This window comes from Eptatretus burgeri, chromosome 12 (assembly GCF_056783735.1).
Source record: "Eptatretus burgeri isolate ZD-2024b chromosome 12, Ebu_testis_v1, whole genome shotgun sequence".
In the NCBI taxonomy this organism is placed as follows: Eukaryota; Metazoa; Chordata; class Myxini; order Myxiniformes; family Myxinidae; genus Eptatretus; species Eptatretus burgeri.
This window is the reverse complement of record NC_140972.1, coordinates 46,980,768-47,004,362: the sequence shown is the minus strand read 5'-3', so window position 1 is coordinate 47,004,362 and position 23,595 is coordinate 46,980,768. Positions and strand designations below refer to the sequence as shown.

Here is a 23,595-nt window from a genome sequence, read left to right as displayed (position 1 = left end):
CCCTGTATTTCAGTGCAAGAAATTGGCACAATTTTTGGTGATCCTGCAATTGTTGCCTGGATAGGAGCTGATATCTTTAATCTTGGTCCTTGTCACACACCCAACCTGTCCCCCATAAAGTAACCAAGAAAAGGAGCTGATACTCTGTTGCACTACCAATAAGCTTGCTATCGCTTGGTCCACTGCGGCGCTCATAGGGCTGACATGAACAGAACTTTTCACAAGCGCTTTAGCGCAAACCCAAGATTGCCCGTCTAATGGGTTTATTTGCCAATTCGCGACGCCTTTGGGGCCTGTGGCTGATGACCAAACAAATTCTCATTTAACAAGGGATTTATTACAACAAAATGGAGCTGGGAAGAAGAACAGCACGGCCACAAAGCGGCAAATACAACTGCACCAAATGAATAATAAAATAAACCCCGTGCCCTCGGGATCACGACAGACTTAAACAGATAATTTATTCTTTCATTCAGGGAACACATGATAGAGATAGAGATAGAGATAGATGAGACAAAATATCATGTAGCATGAGCCCTGTTGGCACGCTGCAGTCTGCGAGGTCGGTCTATGTCGCTCGTCCCTCTGGACTTGGGAACACCACGAAACACCGCCGGCACACCATAACGAGAGAGACACACCCTGAAAAAAATGTTCTGTCGAAATTCTGCAGAACTCAGTAGTTCTACAATACACTAATACAAATTCTACAGAATTCTATAGAACATTTTTTTGCAAGGACAGCAGCCAGGGAGAGAAATCATCAGCAACCACAGCCATCAACAGCCACCAGGGAGAGAGCCATCAGCTGGCTACGAGAGAGAGAGAGAGAGAGAGAGAGAGAGAGAGAGAGAGAGAGAGAGAGAGAGAGAGAGAGAGAGAGATAGAGATAGAGATAGAGATAGAGATAGAGATAGAGATAGAGATAGAGATAGAGATAGAGATAGAGATAGAGATAGAGATAGAGATAGAGATATATATATATGGAACAGGCGATATTTGCACTTTTATGACCCCACCTACAAGACAATGGTGGCACGCTATCATCGGCTGCGCAGTGGGGGAGGGGGTGTGCTCCTACCTCCAAGGGTGACCTTTCCTCCACCTGGGCTACATGGGCCGCTGACTGCTGTGAGTTGTTTTTATTGCTGTCAGTTGTGGAAAAGTACATTTAATCAGATACACATCAGGGAAATGTTGCAGAATATATGGAGGGGCAAAAGGTGGGCCGAGACACAAATACTCGAGCAGGGGAGGACAAGGGTTCTCTCAACATGTGTTCGACACTGTCTCTTTAATTTCAGAAATTACATCACACTTATTCGACTATGCACGATTAAATAACTACTCTAATCAATGCTAATTTTACCCCCTCGGCCAGATCCGTAGCAATATATTATTCTTCTTCACGATAGTCAAGCAGGTTCAGTTCCATTCACACACACATAAGGTGTTAATTATCCTGTGGTGTCATGGCTAAATCGAGGACAGTTGAAAATCACCATGAATTAAGGTCTGGCTCCTCGTGATTCGGTAGTCCAGAATATCAACGAGGCTATAAAACAACAATACTCAACCATTAGGTTGGTCACCTTTCATCACCTTTGAAGTACCACACGCCGAGTTTCAGGATCCTTTGGTCAGGACGAAGACCGGATGTGGTTTGGTTGAGAAGGATATCTGTAGATGGGTTGGTAAAAATTTATTTTCTGGAGTGTGATCCACCACCTACTGTCATTTTGTTCCTTAATTCACCAGGCAGGATGTTGCATCTTGCTATAATAAAGACATATTTTGAAGGAAGCATTCAGTCTTCTACGTGTGCCTTTTTGAAGAAAATTAAATTATGAAAAAAAAAAAATTGTGCTCTCAGAATGTGGGAATTATTTCTGCCATAAACTAGCTTTGCCTCTAAGTTAATGTTTTAAACATTGGACACAAATATTGAACCGCTTCCTGAAGATAGTTACACAAACGAGAGAAAAAGGAACGAAACAGTAGAACTGGGCCAAAAGTCTGGATTTTGGGAGTTGAATGATGAGGGGGATACTGGAAGAATGCTTACCATCTTGGAAAGCTGGAGAGGGTCTGAAGGCTGAGACAGCAGAGGGAACGAGACTGCAGGAGAAAAATAAAAATGGTGAGACCACCGACCTGACTACGGTGTCAACTCAACAGGCCTTGTGCTTCGGCCTCATCATGGGAGATGCCAATAATGATGAGAGCTTTCAATTTCACAGCATCAGAGAGAGAGAGAGAGAGAGAGAGAGAGAGAGAGAGAGAGAGAGAGAGAAAGATGATGATGATGATGATGATGATGATGATGATGATGATGATGATGATGATGATGATGATGATGATGAGACACCATTCCATGGGGGAGAGTGAGCTGCAGATAAATGTTTTGTAGTTCTGGTGTATGGAGGATGCCCAGTCTGCAGCTGGCTTTGGAGGCCAGTTTTGCTTAATGGTCAGCGCAGAAGTGGTCACAGCTGATGATGAGGCTGAGAAGTTCAAGGGACTGAACCTCTTGCAGTGGTTGACCATGGAAATAGGTGGGCTCATTTGATGATCCTTTTGGAGTGACAAGGCGAAACTGAGATTTGCCAGGATTGAAAGACATGTTCTATTTGATAGACCAGCGTGAAATCAATTTCTTATCAGCAGAGAGTGACACAGCTGCTGTCTTTCTGTCATTGGGAAGAGGTAGCGTATTACATAATTGGGAATCATTTGCAAAAAGGAAGGGAGGTTTTTCCAAAGTGCTGAAGAGGTCATTAATGTAACTGGGTAACAAGACTGTACCCGAAACACCATCTTGGGGCATTCCAGCCTTCATTGGTAGAGTAAATGAGAGGCAGGCTTCCGTTGATAGCAATTGTTTTAGTAAAATAAGAAATTAAATCCAGGAATGAAGGCATCCTTGAATGCCACATGAAGAGAGCTTGGCAAGCACAGTCAAATGTTAGGCTGTGTCGAATGCCCAAGATATGTCCAAGTAGACAGTCCTAACAAAATAATCTCTTTGTCCTCCATGTAATATATTTATCCAAACCTTTATTATTAGACAAAAAAGGCAGGGCAAGAGGAAAAGGTGAAAAGATAAATGTGTATGATCAATGAAGTACACAAATAGTTCATATTACTGAAGTTTTGGAATGTTGATCCCCTCCCCCCCCCCCCCCACTACCAACAACCCCCAGCAAGGTGTGCACACTCCCCCTGATGGACATAATTGAGCCAACAATAGATGTGTGATGTGCCATTTAGTGGGTTTCTGCCTTTTTGCCTCCAAATTGGTAAATATTTGAATTGAAAGCAAGACGTTTTACCTTCCTGCTGATACATTGATGACATCAATCAGGGATGTTTAGTTGTGGTTACCTACAAACGGTTAATTTCCAAAGTATAAAAAAAATTTAGATTTGCAATTTTTTTTTTCAACAGCTTTGTTGATTTTTTGTGTAGTTTTTCTGTTTTGTTATTTTTCTTAAATTACCTCCACCACCGAAGGTGGACGTAGGTTATTTTTCCACCCCTGTCCGTCTGTGGGTCTATATGTTTGGATGAGTGTCTGTCTCTCTGTGAGCATGATATCTCAAAAGGTTATTGACATATTCGGATGAAACTTGGTGGGCAGGTTTGGTGTGTGACAAGGACAAATTTATTCGATTTTGGTGAAGACCTGGATCTGGATCTGGATACTAGAATTTTTAAAGTGATTCTTCACCATTGAGAGGTCGAGCCAAAAACGATATGTAGCACGATATCTTAAAAGGTTGTGGACTAGTTATCACAAAACTTGGCGGATGAGTTAGTTTGGTGACAAGAACAAGCTAATTAGATTTTGGTTCAGGTCTGAATCCAGATCAGGCCCATCAGTGGGATACAACACGTAAACTGTTCAGCCTGGCGGAGGTATGGGCTCCACCGAGTGCCGTTATACTTTCTAATGTCATATCTGCCGCATGATTATTTTTTAATCCACACTCGTGGGCTCACATTACCTGCTTTCATAGTGTCGTTCACAGTGACTTCATTTTCTATGACCTCTTTGGCATCTCTGTAATAGAGGTGTTTGGGGCTGAAGGCCGATTTTAGCCAACTCGCTTTTTCACATCATTATGCTAGTGATAGTATGTTCTGAATTTACTGATGTTTATGCTCATGGTATTGACTGTGGCGTTGCATGTTTGCAATACATGCCAATTACACTCCCCCACCCCCTTCCCTCTTAAATGGTAAATAATAATTAGAAACGTCGCACATCATTAGTAAGGTGTATAATGTGGAAAATATCATTGACTTCTCAACATAGGTCAGCCAAATCATCTCGGTGACTTCACAAGGTACTTGATAGTGAGTTGGATCCCATGAACTTGAGCTTACTAAGTTGTCCTTCAAGCCATTTTCTCATTATATTGAGCAATAGAATAAAGTGCGAAAAACATTCAACATCAAAGATTTTTTTTAAATCCGAAAAAGGAACACCACTGATAAAGATTGCCAACGTCCGAGACCCAAAACGGAAGCCACAGACTTGCAACAGTTGCATAAATCATATGAATTTTCCAACAGTACACACAATCGCATCACATCCCCAAGAACAACGTGTTGGGTATTGAATATTGAACTTGCCACTCAGGCACTCCATTACAATTGGCATCAAATAATTATCAAATACCAGGAACATAGCCAGGTTGGGGCGGGGGGGGGGAGGAGGGGGGTTGCCCAAACTCCCCCCAACCTTCCTTCCCAACTTTTGTGGCCTGGGTTTGTCACCAACATGGACATAAAGTCATTGTCACTAACTTAAAGTGTAACTAGCATGGAATAATGACTTCATACGAGATAAACATGTATTGTTTGAAAATGAGGATATAATTACCTCTGCCACCGAAGGTGGAGGAGATTATGTTTTCACTCCTTTCTGACTGTCTGTTTGTGTACAGGATATCTCAAAAGGTTGTGGATGGATTTGGATGAAATCTTGTGCACAGGTTTGGTGTGAGACAAGGACGAACTGATTCGATTTTGATGAAGATCCAGACCCAGATCCGAGTACTCGAATTTTTTAAGTGATTCTTCACCATTGAGAGATCGGGCAAAAACGACATATAGCACGATATCTCAAAAACGTAATGGGCCTGATATATGCTCGTGGATCAGGCATTGCGTGATGGAGGTATCCTCTCTACCGAGTGCCCTTCGAGTTCAATAATGCAATGGGTCCAATATGTTCTCGTGGATCAGGCATTACGGGACAGAGGTATGCGCTCTACTGAGTGCCCTTCTAGTTAATTATAGGTGTGATTTAAATTTGAAATGTTCATGAAGTACAGTCACACTTCATTTAGCCAGACGACAATACGCCAGAAAACTGAAGGAGGCAGACTTATCAGTTTGGGTGTGTGTGTGTGTGTGTGTGTGTGTGTGTGTGTGTGTGTGTGTGTGATTTGCAGCTGGATATCCTTCGCCTTCAGTTTTCATACTGGAAGGCAGTGTGTGGGTCCCTGGACCTGTTTCGGTCATGGCATCTCATCCCTCTAACTGCTGCTAGTGTCTCACGTGTGGATTCCGCAGAAGAGGCTCTTTTCTAAACAGTACAATACCATGCAGGTCTGTGTCTGGCAGTGTCCTTCCAGATTTCGATTGGTATGTTGGAATCCTGGAGCTTGCCTTTAGACAGTCCTTGTTGCACAGCCTAAGATGCTCCTGAAAGTGGGTTCGAAACATGTTTGCCGAATATTACTACCTTGGAAGTGCAGCTGTTATCCAGCTGTGCACAACATGGCCTGCCCACTTTATATATAGTTCCTTCGTCAGAAGCATAATTTTAACGATTGGCATGCTGACTCGAATGTCACTTCAGTATGTCACAGAATCATACCATTTGATACCGAGTATGCTGCAAAGGTACTGTAGTTGCACTAAAGTCAGCTTCTTGATGTGATGTCTGGAGAGAGTGTATGATTCAGCTAGGAATAGCAGACAGAGAAGGGTAACATCCTGGCAAACTTCACATTTTGTGGAGGATTTGACATGCACATTGTGACCAAAATTGGGTACGTAGTCTCCTAAAGGCACCAGCAGCTGCTCTGGAGATGTAAGCTCCTGGTTCAGCCTCAATATTGTCATCATTGGATGTGGTACTGCCAAGGTAGATGTATTTGTTGACAGCATTCAGGGTGCTGTTGTTAATGACAATCAGTGAGGGGCAGGTTGGAAGATGAATTAAGTTTTCTTGATGTTTAAGGTGAGTCCAAACCAAAAGATCATCTCAGAGAACTTGAATACAAGGCTCTGAATATGTTCTTCAGAGTACACAGCTACAGTGCAACTAACTCGGCGTTGTGTGCATACAGTAGCAGATGAATGCAAGACTGGGTGGCATTGGATATCAATACAAGCATGTGTGAGTCAGCAGAGAAAAGATGCTGGGGATCTCTGCTTTCTCAACGTTGATGTGGTTCAGGACCTTTGTCACACCAACTGATACAAATAATTCACCAAAAGCAACATAAAATGTAAATGGTTGAGCCTTTTCTCCTGGCTAATAGACGTAGTGCAGGATTCACTGCCAATTTCGAGAATACTGAGAACATAGGTTTGGTCGACTTGGATTTTTGTAACTGTTGTCAGCTTTATATTTTCCCACACCCTCTTGCTCTAGCATGCCAAAGGTAGTGGATGCCTTTCCGACATCGACGTTCAGCTCAGCATGATGGGACGAACTATTATATCAGTCACAGTGGAGCCAAGTAGCTAAACGTTGAGGACCGCATTGTTGTCATTGGTGATAATTGTTGGACCAACCACATCCCACCCCATCACTGTCCTTTTTTGGGCTGATGCTCAGATCAAACTCTTTTGAGGCATGTGCAATGCTGTCATTGAGATTTTCAAGATGTCTTTTAGTCTGGGCAACCAATGTAGCATCGTCTGCAAACAACAGTGTCTTAATGAGGACTTGTCATACTTTGGTCTTAGCTCCAAATGAGAAATATTGAACATGTTGTCGTCAACCCTGGTGTGGAGGTAGACACCTGCTATAGAGGTCTCAAAGGTGTATACCAGCAGGAGGGAGAAAAAGATTCCTCAAAAGGTTGGTGCAAGGACATGGCCATAGTTTATCATGCCATACCCAATTTCAATGCTATTGGAGGTTGAGCTATCAACTGAATGGTATCTTGCATCTTTTCATGGAAGGAGCGAATCAAGCTGAGAGATGTTTGGGGGACAGCTGACATGTATGTATATATATATATATATATATATATATATATATATATATATATATATATATATATATATATATATATATATATATATATATATATATATATATATACACATATGTGGGGTGTGCTTTCACATTGTGTAAGCATATGAACCGTTTTCCCCCATTGTCTCGGGTCACTCACCTGTATTTGATTTTTCAATTTTTTTTTCATTTATTTATATTTTCTTTTGTGGATGTTGTCCAACGATTGTTATTTTTTCCCCTGGCTTTGATGTCCATCGGCACACAAAATTTCAGCTCTCGATGACACCCGAAAGGGACCAATCTTTAATATCAGTCAGTGAGTCGGTGAGTGAGTCAGTGGTTAGACAGAGCTTTACATTTTTTTTTATCATATATATATATATATATATATATATATGTATAGAGATATATGTGTATATACATACATATATGAATGCTGTTATCATGTCTATCAAGACTACATAGAGTGACTTTAACTGCTCCCTGCAGGGCTGACAAAATGGCCTCAAGGTACACACACTCACGTCCAAGCTGTCTCGCTGGTATGAATCCTTATCAAGCTATAAACTGTCATCCTGGTGTTTCACAGGCAGGGTGATTTATCAATGGGTGTGCCATCCCTCGGATGGATGTTAAACAGGTGTCCCGTCTGCCAGCATTTGTTGGTGGAAGTTAAAGATCACATGGTGTCCTTCGTGAAGAGTGGGTGAGCTATCGCCAGCACCCTGGCTAAATACGAAATTCCTGTCCTAATCAGCAGAGGGCACAGCCACGCCCTCAAACAAGGATGCTACCTAGATTAAGACATATTAAGTTTAGAAGAATTATTCAACAGAGTGGACAGTGATAGGACCAGGGGCCGTAGCCTGAGCGTAAAGAAGAGGAGAGTTAAGACGGTAGTAATGTAGGGGACTTCCACTCAGAGAGTAGTTAATGCATAGAATGGCCTCCCTTGAAAGGTAGTGGCAGCAGAAACAGTAGATAAGTTTAAATTGGAATTAGATAGGTACGCAGAACTTTTGGAGATAGAGGGGTCTGGGGATGTTGGTAGGACTTTTAGGTAGCTTGAGTATGGATGGGTGATTGTATGCATTTGTGCAGCATCTGTGGTCTCATCAAGGGGTGGTGTATGGATGATGATGTGTGTTTCTCATCCAAGAACCACCTTTATCCAACCCCCCCCCTCTCGAAAAAGGAAGAGAAACAAAAAAGAAACTACTTTTTAATTTTTCTTATTTAAATAATTAACATAAATATATTTCCCCATTCTTAGTTTCATACCCTTGGTGTGGATTTCCTGTCAAAAGTTGCCACAGCACGACTGTAAATTATTGTTCATAAATGCTTCACCGCCCTTGTTCTGTATTTGTTGGGAGGGTATTGCTTGGAGGCTAAATGAGTGCCAGCTTGCTGGTATCCTGTGTCGGAGTAGCAACTCGTCCAGGATTGTGCCCAATAGCCAAGGAGACTGCTTAGACAGCACCAACACTCTGCACATAGTATAGTCCCAATGGATGGATGGATGGATTGCTTGGAGTGGCTTGTTCAATCACTTGCTACAAATTATTGATGCATTTATTTGTTTATTCTATTGTTGGTGCTCATGCATGATAGCCTTGTTGCTTGATATGATGTAATTTAATGGGTTTCAATCTGATTTTGCAAGACGCTAGGTGAGTGGTCGGTGTTTCAATCTGCACCATGACAGGTGTCGCTTTGGAGCACATTCACTCAGTTGCTCATTCTTGTGATAATAAGATCAATTTGATGCTAGTGACATCACCCCAATTGGGTGTCATACGGCCGATTTTCATGTTTAAACATGACTTGTTAACACAGAGCCCACTATTACATAGTTCCAATAACCTCTATCCATTTTTGGTTCATCTTTCATACCCCATGATATGAGATACAGGATGGCCATGATTTGTTGCCTGGACCTACTCTTGCATTAAAGTTGCTCGTAAGTTGTAGCTGTTCTTCATGGTGGTAGTTTGCTTCTCATGTCGTTGAGCATTTCATTGAATCTATCCTTATCTTCAGTTAAGGAATAAAGTGTTGGGGCATATGTACACACAATTGTCATGAAGCCTTCAGCAACTGTCAGGTGAAGTGAAATGATTAATTCTGTTGCGGGTTCACAACTTGTCCGACATGTACTTTTGACAGCAAACCCAACTCCATGCTCATATAGTTCCTCTGGGCTTTTTTCTTTCCAGAAAATATATTCTGTGGTCCACGTAATGAAACCACTTCCTGATAAGTGTGTCTCCTGGCAGACTGTGGTGACTTAGTACCTTATTGTCTGGGGCCTGCCCAAAATTATGGCAAGTGGTAACCAACCAATGAGATGCAATGATCTCTCCCACCATCAGAGTGAAGCTGTGGCAACCACGCTCCATGTCAATCAAGCAGAACTTAATATAACCCACAACTGCGACCTCCTATTGTAATGTCCAAGCTGTAAAGGCAGAGGGGACTGTCTTGTCCAGCGTGCAGTTTCCATGGAATGACTGGTCTATTGCATCAATCTATATTGGCCTTGCGACTCAATTCATTTTTCTTGTTGCCAGTGACTATATTCATATTAAAGAATGTCATTGTACTTTTATTGTTTACCTTTTTCCCAACTCAAAACTTGACCCCTATTTTAACCTATACGTCAGTAGGTGACGTACATCAAATAATGGGATAAAAGCATCAGTGAAAGTTTGTCTTGGCATAAGAATCAAATGTCCATCAAAACAAGAGTTGACGCAACACCCAACTATAGAAACTGAAATAGGAAGGGTCAAGGGATTTCGAAGAGGGGAGGAGCAGCTGGTTTTTCAGAGGCAGGAAGAAAAAAAAAAGTGAACAGGAACTAAGTGGGTTGCAGGCAAGGGACGGCAGGAAACTAACACAACACTGGGTTTACCACACAAGAAGAAGGGCATATGCAGCACAGAAGTGGAAGGCCATGTGACAGCAGAAATTACCAAAGAGATGGCATTTTGTGCAGTTAACTCATTAAGTATTGCCATGGAATGTAAATGTTCTTGTTGGAACTGAAACAATGTGTTTAGCAGATTATGATTGTAGTTTCCTGCCAAGCAGCGCAACCCAGTATGTGACCAAACAATAACAAGTGAAGGATTTTTTTTTCTGGCATTGTTCACATGAGTCTCTGCTTTTGCATCATTTCATTGTCCCTGAGCATTGTTTGCTGTTTGTTATGTGTTTGTGATAAATTTGGACAAATATTTGTTTCTGACTTAGAGTTGATTAAAGTCTACCGACTATAACTTCTTTAATGGCCCCAATTAGTCCCACTTTTTCACGAGGTTGGCCAGGGAAGGTTTTGGGCCCAATTAAGGCTTTCATGAACTGGTTGCCCAGGTCTGACGTTTGACTGAAGGTGACAGGAATTTGTCATTTATTTTAGGGTGCCAGCGATCACTCACCTAATCTTTGTGACAAACACTTTGGATTATTTTGCACCGACCAACTAATACTCGCAGATTGGACACCCAGCGTGACGTCCATCCGAGAGAGGGCAAACTTTGTGACCCAACATCCTACTTGTGCAGAACCATTCCAACAGTTTCTAGTCGACCCAAGAATTGAACCCTCGGTCTTATTTCGCATATTGCTTCTTTACTTCTTTATCTTTTATGACATGACAATACCAGCCTCCCGCTGAGTGTAAACATGACTGAAAGCAAAAATTTGGAGCTAAAAGTTGCATCCCAAATCTGAGATATTTTTGGCCCTTAAGTACTTTTACAGGGTTATAAAAGCTGGCTCAGTAATGTTTTTAACTGGTTGAAAGGTTTGGAGACTTAAATAACAGAGTATTACACATTTTGGCTTTGGACTTTAAAGATGTCATCAAGAATCTGTTTTGAAGAGTCAACTATTCTGTGCTGGTGTGCTCGTCAAACGAGGTAGGAAAGTTAACAAAAGCGAGATTTGCCTCATAATACATGTCCCCCCCCCCCGATGTGATATTTTTTTAAGTCCAAAAAGGATACCACTCTGTGAAAAATTGACGAAACGCCCTGAAACTCGAACTTGTTCTGCAATTTATCATAATAAAGCCATATATCAAGTTTCAACCTACGGTTGTTTGTCCGTGCTCTATTCTTTTAAAATGCTGACCATCTAGCAAGACGGCATCATGTACCATTTTTAAAGTCTTTGGTATGACTTGGATGGGGTTTGAAATGGGGTTTGAACCACCGACCTCCCAGACTCGGAGGGGGCGATTGAACCATTATTACGCCGCCAGGTGAGTTATCATGAATAACGGATGTTGATTTAAAATTACATTGTTCATCTTGAAAATTCGAATTAAATATAAAAAAGATAAGTAAATTGATAGATTACATCAATGAGGTGTGGGTAAAGACAGGCATGATGGAGAAAGTTTCTGAATTTCCCTGTGTGTTGGTTTTTATTATTTATTATTATGACATTACATCATGTGGAATCCCCAAAATGTAAAGATAGTGATCAAATGTAAACAAGTTTTATTATTATTATTATTTTTTAATGAAGGTACAGGATAATTTGGTTGGTATTGTGCTGGCAATTACCAGTAACTTTGTGACTTCCTTTTTTCTTTTTTTTTATTAAATAAAAGTCTTAAAAATCTGTGGTTCAAACTGACTTTTTCATTTCCATTATGTGCCATATTGTTGTGATTATGCATGATAATGTTGTAAAAATGAGATTTATGAGGATGAGGAAAGAGAGCACGAAAGAATAAGAGTTTAAGATCAGTGAAGTTATAGAGCATGTGTTGTGTTACAGAAATTGGGCGAGTTCGGAAAGCCATGTACTCAGACTGGGTTCCTGGAGAGAAGGCAACAGTTTCTCTTCCTGATCCTGTTGGCCCTGTGGTTCAACTCCAAGAGAAACTATATGTTCCAACGCAAGAGTATCCTGACGTACGTCGAGCTGATGATTTCCAGCTTTCCATGTTATTTTTTTTTCTCTGCTATCTTTCAATTTCTACAGTCCACACACCATTTCAAATGCCTGCCAATTATAATCCAGAAATTTGAAAAGGGTCCAATATCGACCACTCTCACAAATTTGAATAGACCCTTCTTACACGTGGTTTGAGCTGTTCCACTGTTTCGTATTCGGTTTGCTCAGTTATCGTAAATACTGTATCCTTTGGCTGTATGGCAATTAAAACCTGTGTCCATTCACTTATGCTACAATACTTTGGATTCCTTTTGTTGCTGCCTCACGACTCACGTCGATGGGCATTTAAAAACAACGAAACGAAAAATGATTTTTTTTTAGCAGCAAAAATTACTCTATGCATGGTGAATCCTTCCTATAATTCACAGACCCGTTTCATTATTGTATGTTTGTTTGTTTGTTTGTTTGTGGGTTTGTTTGTCGTGCCACTCCTCCAGTTCGAGGCAAATTACATCCAGACTTGCGACAGAGGATCAGCATAGCCCCAATTAATGTATAGGGTTTTTTTTTTTATATTTGCTGGTGGTCTTGGGGATGTGAGGGGGGGGGGGAGGGGACGACACAAATTCTCTATGTAAATGTGTATCATGTAGCACCACCTCCAGGTTTTCCCGGGTATTACAAGTCTCCACCATTTACAGTACAGTATCCCTGTCCCCACATTTTCCAGTACAGTGAGGTGTTTTGAATTATAAGCAGTAGGCACATATTTGCTTCATGTACGTGACCCGGGTTATTATTATTTTTCTGCCTCAACAGGGCTGTCAGTTGCCTTTGCACCGCCCAAGTAAAGATATGCATTCGAAGAATGTGTTGCATGCTTGGAGCAAGATCGCCCGTAGGGCTGGTACTCTGCGAGTAAGCCATAATAGATGATGTCCGATGGATAAACATCCCCAGAGCTGGTCATTTTTATGTAATGGAGCCCTGATAAATCTTCCTGTCCATTGACCCAGATTCATCTTGTAATTTGTCTACACTCTCAGTGAATCCCATTATTACCTCCATAACTGAAGGTGGATGGACGTTATGTTTTTACTCCTGTCAGTCTGTTTGTAAGCAGGATATCTCAAAAAGTTATGGATGGATTTCGACGAAACTTGGTGGACAGCTTGAGTGTGTGACAAAGATGAATTGGTTCGATTTTGGTGAAGATCCAGAAATGGATCCAGATACGATATTTTTTTAATTTTGAAAGTGATTCTTCACTCTTGAGAGATAGGGCCAAAAGCAATATATAGCATGATATTTCAAAAACTTGTGGATGGATTATGACAAAACTTGGTAGATGATTTGGGTAGGTGATAAGAACAAGAACAAAAACAAACGAGTTGGTGACAAGCCTGTTTGTTCTTCCGGTCTCCTGCTTCATTATTTCGAAGACCAAACGGCTGCCACTGGATTTACCCTTGTACATAGCACTAAGCTTACAAGACACGTACTGACTGTGCGTTACTGTCTTCTAATATATTTTTATTTAATTGATAAATGATAATGTATTAAGTGAATGTATTGGCTGCTGTGGTGACACAATCAAAGGGCATTAACAATGTCAAGTTTATTTTGTCTTTGAATTGATGGTACCACTGGAACTAGTGAAGGGCTTAAGTAAGGGGTTCATAGTACGTTTTGTGTTTGGATTAGTCTTGTTTGTTCGCACTGGAATTATAATTCACTCATTTGATTTCTATGGTTGTTTTATTCGTTTCTTTGTTTGATTCTGTTGCTGTATTAAATGGTGTACATTTGATTTCTATCAGAGGCCATCTAGTTATTACATATATGCAAATGTAACCTTTTTTAAACCTCCTTCCCCTTCCCTCCTCCCCCAACTCTCACTCATATTCCATACATACCCTTCATTTCCCTCCCCCTATCTCCCAAATTTATTTCTCTTTTCTCACTACTCTTCTCACACTCCTCTGCCTTCCTTTTTCTCTTCTATCACCGTTCTGCTACACATCTTGTAATTCATGTGCATTTATCTCAAATTTCCTATTTATGTAAAATACACTCATTGTGTTCGTGGACTCGTGCTTGTATGTTGTGCTCTACTTTTAACTTTCCTGAATTCCTCCTCCCTTTGTTTTCCATAATTTTTCCTGGAAGAGGATCCCTTTCATTTTACACATTTTCCTTGTTCCTTTCATGTCTCACATTGCTTTATCCCTTCCAGCACCATCCAATTTTGGTAGACTGCAGCTATATGGATGGAATCTGTTCCAATGCATAAGCCAAATCTGAGTCAATAGACAGGAAGTTTTGAGCACTGTATTGTGCTGTTTCGTTGAGCAGTCCTTTGGAATCGACAATGCCCTTCACTGCGTGGTTTCCAACTAGTGCCAGGCGGGTGTGTGAAGTGCTGTCATGCTGTGCTACAGTTTAGTAGAACATTGTAAACGATGTGTGCAATGTGTTACTGTCTTTGTAATGTAACCATCTTTTTAAAACTTGGGGCATTGTGCCGCATTTGCAGTACTTGTGCCAGCCTATTTATTCTGTTTATTTGAACGGGTTTATTGCTGAGGGTTTGTATCGTGAATCATGAATATATTTTACAAATACCTGACCCATGATCTTCATTACCTCCCCAATAACCTTTCCTCACCCAACTCTATCTCATTTGCTGTTTTCAGTGTTCTCTCTTTCTCTTTCTCTCTTTCTCTCTTTCTCTCTTTCTCTCTTTCTCTCTTTCTCTCTTTCTCTCTTTTTCTTTCTCTCTTTCTCTCTTTCTCTCTTTCTCTCTTTCTCTCTTTCTCTCTTTCTCTCTTTCTCTCTTTCTCTCTTTCTCTCTTTCTCTCTTTCTCTCTTTCTCTCTTTCTCCCTTTCTCTCTTTCTCTCTCTCTCCCCTTGTTTTCTAAATTTGTCTTTTTATTCATACCTTTATTTCTGTATCTGCCAACGACGGTTTGTTGTTTTTGTGTTTTCTGCACCTTAACATTCATTTTCCTTTCGATCTGTAATTTATAAAAAATGCACAACCAAACTCGCGCCTATTTTAATACAAACGAGCGTGAGCCGATCAAGTCTCAGGCGACGTTTCGTTCGTCACACACAAACTTCTTGAAAGCTCAGTGAACAATCGAATGTGTGGCCTATTTTATTCCACTTTGCGTTAATCCTCTTCCGGTTCAACACACCGATGTCAGAGTGGAAAACAAAATTATTACTTTTTTCCCCCTGTTGTTCACGCTAATCATCCTTGATTGATTGTCTGCTCCCTCTGCATCTGTTTTCTGCGTGATCCGGTAAAATAAGTATGTTCATTCAAACTTGTCAAGTTATGGGGCATGTGTTGTACATCCGGGTTAGTCCTCCTTGGTGATGCGATGTGGTCACAGGGACCTGTTGTGGGCGGGGTTGGAATGTGGGTGGAGCGAGTCTGCCTCAGTGAACATTGTGTGATGGGGCGTGTCTGTGGTGGAGTGATTGGTGTGTCCTCTGGGCTCAATTTTCTCGGCACATTGTGGGTTACTTGTGGTCCACCCTGTCCTCGTTTTTGGAGTTTGCACCGACCAATTTCTGCTTTTAGGATCAAGGGGTAGTACTGAGCAGGAAGTTTTAATGTTTCTTCTGTTAATCTGTCATTCTGTGCTTCAGCATGCCAAAATTCCAAAATTAGTTAGCAGTGTTTGCTTGGCGTGACGTCCAGAATCTGTATTTTGCTTCCGTCATAACTGTGACCAGAACGTTTGCCATGATGTTCTTATGGCTGATTGTGAGACCTTTCTAAACGTTGTAGCTCTGGTATGTCCATTTATTCTTCGTTTTAAATTTCTTCCCGTTTCCTCGACATAAGCTGTGCCACATTCACATGCCATGCGATGCACCACATCTGGTCTGTCCCCAAACGGTATTTTATCTTTCAATTCAGTGATGGCATGACGAATAGTGTAGAGGGGTTTGTGCACCACAGAGATTTGTGCATTGCATATGATTTTGCCAATCTTCTCTCATAATATTGGGTAATATGGTGAGACTCAGAAACCACGGTTGTCTTGTTCTTGTTCTTGTTCTTGCTCTTATTCTTGCTCTTGTTCTTGTTCTTGCTTTTGTTGTTGTTCTTGCTCTTGCTGTTGCTCTGCTTCTTCTACTTCTTGTTATTGTTCTTGTTCTTGTTGTTGCTGTTGCTGTTGCTGTTGCTGTTCTTGTTCTTGTTCTTGTTCTATCCTCTTTGGTTCACCAAGTCCAGGTAGCATTATTTTGTCATATCCATCTAGTGTTAGAATGTCTCGCAACCGTCTAATTTCTTTGACAGCAACATTTTTTGAGGTTGAAACCTGCCAAGCTCTGGAAGTCAGGGTGTGGGCAACACTGCGCTTGTGTGTGATGAGATGCCGTGAGTTGAAGTCCAGTAGTTTAGTTGTGTGCGTGTGGACTTCCTATATACAGTTCTGATGTTTTCAAAGTCCTCCATTATCAAGAGTGCCATGACCGCAAATACCGGTGATCCCATTGCCATGCCGAAAATCTGTTGATAGTGCTCTCCATTGTGAAGAAAGGTTGTGCTGTTGAGGCAAGCTCTGAGTAAATTTGTGATGTCATTCCAAGTCAAGTTGCTATCTCCACACCAGGTTTTCCATATGTCTGATTGTTCCAAATGTTCACTTATAACTAGGGTTGCAAGGTCCACAGGGATGTTGGTGAACAGGGAAATCAGGTCGAAAGAAACCATGATCTCGTTGTCCCGTATCTTAATGCCTTTCAATTTATTTTTTTCCCAAACTCAAAACTCTTTTTAACCGTTCTTTCTGTTTTTTGTTTTTTTTCCAACCAATGTGCCAATGATGCATGCCAAGTAACCAGAGAGTCGATATGCTGGTGCGTTTACGAAGGGGGCAATTGGTCTCAGCGGGGTATCTTGTTTATGTATTTTTGGTAACCCGTATAGTCGTGGAGCCAATCCCTTGTTGCCATGCAAATTATGATAATCTCGGTTACCTAGTCTGCCTTGTCGTTTTAATAATGACAGATTTTGATTAATGGCCTTTTTTTTAAATTGGTGTAGAATCCTTATGCATTTTTGTGATAAGTGTTTGTATCTGCCAAAAGTGAGACCATTTTTTGGGGGGGATAGGTTTTCCTTTTCATACCAACTACCGTTCTGACTTCATCAACTGGAGAAAAAAACCAGGTCGTCTCTCTCTATGAGCTGTTTAAGTGCATTGTGTTCAAGTCTCGTTAAATTGCTTTGTGGTTTTTCTCTTATCAAAACTTCAACCGTTTCGGAGATCCGATTGGTTATGTTAATCTTATCTTCAGCGGGGGAGATTTTTAATTGCTGACTCCATGCTGGCAAGAATTTGTGCCACGGGTACAGCCTTTGGTGTAATGCTGAAATCCAAACCTTTCTTCAGAATCGTCAATTCTGTATCAGAAAGAGTTGTTCCTGAAATATTTACGGCCCAACTTTTCTTATCAGCATTGTGCATCATGTGATGTGCACGAGTCTGGTGAGGCATGCATTATGAGGCGACTGTGCAGGGTTGGATTTTCTCTGTATGCAGTCTGTCCAATTTAAGTGTGTGTGTGTGTGTGTGTGTGTGTGTGTGTGTGTGTGTGTGTGTGTGTGTGTGTGTGTGTGTGTGTGTGTGTGTGTGTGTGTGTATGAATGAAACTCGCTCATGTTTCACCATCTCATGTACATCTCGTGTATATATAGAGATGGTTGCATTACAAACACAGAAACACACTGTACACATCATGTACAATGTCCTATTAAACTGTAACACAGCATGACAGTGCTTCACACACCCACCTGGCACTAGTTGGAAACCACGCAGTGAAGGGCACTGTCGAGTCCAAAGGACTGCAAAAGAAAGAGCACAATAGAGTGCTCAAAACTTCCTGTCTATTGACCCCAAAAATGTATTTTCTGGTGTATATTTAGGTATGGATATGTGAGCACATGTCTTTTTGAAATAATTTTCATTTTGTGGAGGTTGAAAGACCTTTCCATCTCTCTCTCTCTCTCTCTCTCTCTCTCTCTCTCTCTCTCTCTCTCTCTCTCTCTCTCTCTCTCTCTCGCTCTCTCGCTCTCTCGCTCTCTCGCTCTCTCGCTCTCTCGCTCTCTCGCTCTCTCGCTCTCTCGCTCTCTCGCTCTCTCGCTCTCTCGCTCTCTCTATCTCTCTATCTCTCTATCTCTCTATCTCTCTATCTCTCTATCTCTCTATCTCTCTCTATCTCTCTCTATCTCTCTCTATCTCTCTATCTCTCTATCTCTCTATCTCTCTATCTCTCTATCTCTCTATCTCTCTATCTCTCTCTCTCGCTCTCTCTCTCTCTCCCCTCTCTCTTCCTTTCCCTTTCTCCCTGAATGAGCCAACTTTGGATACAACTAAGGTTGTGGACTCACTGTTCAGAGTGGTCCTGTAATTGAAGAGTTGAAACCTTGGTCACGGACAGTTCCCAGCTGACGATCCGGATGGCCGCTGAATTAGGTAGTCAGTAAGCTAAATAAATTATTCAGATCTCTCTCTGTCCCTCTTCCTCTCATGATCTCCATTCAAGGGCCGAAACATGTGTCCAAGACTGAAACTTTTAAATATTGGCTTGAACACTTCCCTCTCGGGATTGTTGTGATTCATGATATAAAGGAGAGATCTGTAGCATTCTACACCTCCCATTTTCCTCTCTTGATGTTAAGGTCATTAATTTGCTGATTTTTTTTTCTCCTCAGTTCAATTTTGTTGGCCGAATTCTTGGACCTCGAGGTCTGACTGCAAAGCAGTTGGAAACAGAAACAGGGGCAAAGATAATGGTACGAGGGAGAGGATCGATGAGAGATAAAAAGAAGGTAAGACAAAGAGACTTCAAATTGTCTGCATTTCCTGAGACAAAAATTGCTTTTATCCAAACATACATGATGTTAAAAAGACAATCAAATTAGAATGCAACTACGAATGAAATGCATTGACATGAATTCCAAGAATATCACCACTGTGCAAGAAAATTGAGGAAAAAAAGAAAATATACAAGGCAAAATACAAACCAATCATTTGAGGTATCTAATCAGTGTTGGGCACGGAGGAAACGGGGCAGAAGGGAGGATAAGAAGAAGAAGAAAATATAATATACATCACTACAAGTCATAAGGGAAATAAATAATATTCAGCTTCAGAAATTCATCTGTGTTGATTTTGAAGGAAAAACCAATACTTGTCTTTGTTATCACTACCAAGCTATTTTTTGCATTCTTTCCTGATTATTGCATTTAAAAAAAAAACTCTTTCGTGAAACATCCATCCTCCACGAGCCTCAACTTTGTATACAAAAAGAAACATGAGACCTAAATACAGTATGCTTTACAGCCAATCAGAGAACCCCAAAGGCAAGACATGGCTTCGTCCACAGAAGTTACAGGAACATTCACTATAAACTCCGTTTACTGTTTTATAGTGTTTTGTAGAAATATGGATTTGAATTGAAATATTCACCATAATGAATGGATCCAGTAATTTTCATTATTTTCATGTTTGAATTTGGTTTCGGCTTGGGTGTGTGATCCTTCATTTAAGCAATTAAATAAGTACGAGTTAATAATCAAGATAATTCGGCCGAGGTCAAGCGAAGTGAGGTCGAGGCCATTTATTCCAGATAAGTGAAACATCTTGCAACCCACACCTGCAGAAAACAGGCTTTTTGGAATGCCCGCTGCATTTTCCATCCAATAATCATGTATTTTTGTTAAAAAAAAAACTCTCCATGGGTAGGGGCTCCTATGTTGAAAGTTTTGTGTCAATCGCCCAAGTGGTTACAATTAAAAAAACATTTAAAAGTGAATAAAAGTCAAAAAGTGAGGGCGGAAGAAAGAAAAATGTGAGGGTCTCGGCCGACGTCCCACAATATGGTCAAGGATGGTTGTGAACGCCTATTAGTCTGAGCGGAACAGGGTGAAACATGGAAATAATTCCGCACTCAGCAAACTAAGTTACATTCGACTGGAATATGTCCAGAACAACATATTGTTGCGGATCCGGTGTTCGGGGTTCGCCAGAAGAGTAAGTACTCGGATTCCTCCCGAATGCCCAGCCCTGCAGCTGCCCGATGTGCTGTGGATAACTCCGTGGCCCAGTGGGTAGTGAAGCAACCACAAACATCAATTGGAACAGTCAAGTCTAACAGCGTTCACCGTTTTATCCCATTTACCTGTTGTTGAATTGGTTGACCAATTGAGGTCTGTGCCCTCAGCGCGCACTCGGATTATTGCTGAGCGGAACAGAGAGGGCAGCGCTGGCTAAACTGGAGCAAATCAATTGGGGCAAAACTTCCCATCTAACAATAGTGCACAGTGCTGGACCAATAAGGAAATGACAGTACAAGCAGGTTGGAAGAACATGTGCAGAGGTTTTATTTACAGGGGAGGAACATGGGAGGAAAGTCATGTAGTCCACTCAAGACAAGACTTTTATTTGCAGTGGCACATACAGCAGATATACATTCATTTGTGTGGGTGTGGCAAAAGACAAGAGAGAAAGGGGCAGTGCACATTTAAACTTGTACAATAGCCCAATATATACATTTTACTTGTGCTACACATAACATTGGCACCAATCAGTCACATTTCCGAGGAAGTAAGATAAGAGAGAAAGTTTGAGGCATATTGTCGGCCTCTCTCACCCGGCACGGACTTGTGAGCCAGGGCTGATCCCTTGTGTGAGGAAGGTAAGGAAAGGGAAATGGGAACTGAAAAGTGTCAGTGCACACTGAAGAGGTTCAAATGTGGTATGCTTAGAGGTAAAATGGACATGGTGCATATCAACGATTCACTCTTAAAAGAATGGTTGGTCGTTTGCCCTCGCTGATGGTTCTTGTGTATCGAAAGGAGACAAATCAGGGAAAGTAGAAAAATAATGTGTGAGGTTAAGAGAGCTGATTTCCCACACTGAGCTTGGCTTCGCTGCCTCAATGTGCATTCGTATAGACAGCACGCTCGTCCCACCCATCTCTTCAATGCGCTCAGCCCAATTTGCATGCCATTAGTCCAGTCAAAACCAAGCTGCAGGAGAAAATTCAGCCATGCCTGAATGGAAAAACCAGCCACAGAACGTCGAGCGTTCCACCCTTTTGAGCAGTTTGGGAGGGGTGGAGTTTGGCGGAAGACAAAGTTGATGCCCCGTCCTTCAGGCAGCATGCCCGTTGGTTCTGAGCTTGCTTTACATGCCGTCACACTCCCCCTGAGCTTATAGCTTGGAAAATTATCACATTTGTGTTTTGGTCAGACGAGCGTATCATCTCCCGAATTAACATGGGGCTGAATGCAACGCCCCTCTTTGCTGCACAAATGACCAGCAAAAGCACCAATGGTGAGTGATGTCCTTAGCAGGTGAGGTGGTTGTGGCTGGTAGTGAGGCAGAGCAAGGCAGGTGAAGTGGTTGTGGTTGTGTCTACATGCTGAAGCGGTGCTGTCTGGTCAATGGCGAGCAGGCATCTGAATTGCGAACGAGTGCTGGAATTGTGAGGTTGGATGGTGTGTTGTCGATGATGAGGAATAAAGCCTTTGTATTTGAAGCAGGCAGGGTGGTTATTGTTGGTCGCGAAAGGATTGTTGTGAAATGGGAAGCTGGTTGCTGAATTGTGTGATGGCGGAGCAGAGTGACAGTTGGAGTTTGGCGGGAACGGATTTGAAAGTAGCGTTTTAGAGGAGGAGGAGATTGGGACCATACTCTGTGCAGAGCGTTGGTGCTGCTTAAGCAGTCTCCTTAGCTATTGGGCAATCCTGGACGGGTTGCCACTCTGACACAGTATACCAGCATGCTGGCACTCATTTTGCCAACCCTGGAAGGATGACAGGCCGAGTTAACCCCACCTGGTATTAATTCAACAGCTAAGCGGGATTTGAACTCGGGACCCTAGGATCCAAAGCCCACCACACTAACCATTAAGCCAACAACAGGCATGCGTTTGAGAGAAAGTGAATGACTGATAGGTAGAAGAGTTGAAAGAGGGGAAAACCTACCTAATCCCACACAATGCACATTTCCCAGCCCACTAAACACAAGGCAGGACCCAATGTGGGACATATAATAATGAAATAACTAACTTGGGAACTGCTGTACATTGTATGCCATTGCCTTGGGGTCTCACTTCCCAGAACTGTCACAATACTTAAAGTCCCAAAGAATCCACTTTGGGGAAGTTGTTTTTTATTGTGTGGTGAAGTTTTGACTTTCATGGTCATTTGGTGTTGTTTGCTTTCTACCAACTTGAGCGTATGAATTTGAAATTAAAGATGGCCGACAGAGACTGAAAAAATCTAGGTTTGAGATATTGGGTCTGAGCGCAGAAAAGGTGGGGGTTGAAAAAAATCTCCAGAAGATGGCCTCCTCGGTGAATACGTATAGGTCAGGTCAGGTATGGGAGCATGCGCCAGAGCAGCGCGTTGCTGCATCCACTTTCTGCCGGTACTCCAGGGGCCTCCGTCTGGCCATCCCCCAGGCAGATGTCTGGCCCATCCCCATCTCCTTGTGAGATGCCGATCAACCTGCTGCAACCACGAGACATGTGGTCAGCCCATTGGCCTCCTCTAATCACGAGACTCCCTCGCTGAGAGAATCTGGTGAGCAGGATCAGCGTCAGGAAAACGAGACACATGTCCATACAGCCGCAACTGATGCTCACAGACTCTGCAGGTAACAAATCTCATTTGAGTCTCTCTCAGCAACTGCTCGTTGGACACAAAATCCGACCAGCGATAGCCAAGGATTCTCTGAAGAGACCTGGTCCCAAAGGAATTAAGTCTCCGTCTCAGATGCTTGGTCAGAGTCCAAGTCTCACATCCATAGAGCAAGACTGGAAGCACCGAGAACCTGAAGACTCGGACTTTTGTCCTCCCGCACAGGTACGGGAGTGCCACACCCCATTATCCAGTGAATCCATGACTCCCCAGGTCTGACCCAGACATCTATTGACCTCTGACTCACAGCCAGCAGAGACATGAATATCACTGCCAAGGTAAGTGAATCTTTCTACGACCTCAACATCCTCACCACAAACAGGCACAGACAGGACAGCAGCATCCAAGATGTCATTGAAAGCCTGGATCTTAATTTTGACCCAGGAAACCCGTAATTCCAGCGGCTCCGACTCCTCATTCAGCACCTCGAGGGCCCCCAAAAGGATGTCTAAAGTCTCCGCAAAGATAACTGCTTTATCTGCAAAATCAAGGTCAGAGATCTTGACATTCCCAAGCGATGCACCGCAACTTGATCTCTCCGACATCCTCCCTAAAATCCAGTCCATACAAGTGCTGAAAAGTGTGGGGGCCAGCACACATCCCTGACGAACTCCAATAACAACTGGAAATAAGTCGGAGATGGTACCACCACATCTCACAGCACTCTCAGTAACAGAAT

At 42.1% G+C, this 23,595-nt stretch overlaps 1 protein-coding gene across 4 annotated transcripts in view; it reads left to right on the top strand.

The window, feature by feature from the left end:
• Positions 1-12,030: 12,030 nt before the first annotated feature.
• QKI (QKI, KH domain containing RNA binding) overlaps positions 12,031-23,595 on the top strand; it is an 81,615-nt gene continuing 70,050 nt past the window's right edge. For all 4 annotated transcript variants that reach the window (XM_085850378.1, XM_085850377.1, XM_085850376.1 and 1 more), the window contains exons 1-2: positions 12,031-12,198; positions 18,921-19,037. In XM_085850378.1, the coding sequence (XP_085706504.1) occupies positions 12,046-12,198; positions 18,921-19,037 (270 nt within the window). In that variant the 5' untranslated portion in view covers positions 12,031-12,045. The remainder of the gene's footprint in view (positions 12,199-18,920; positions 19,038-23,595) is intronic.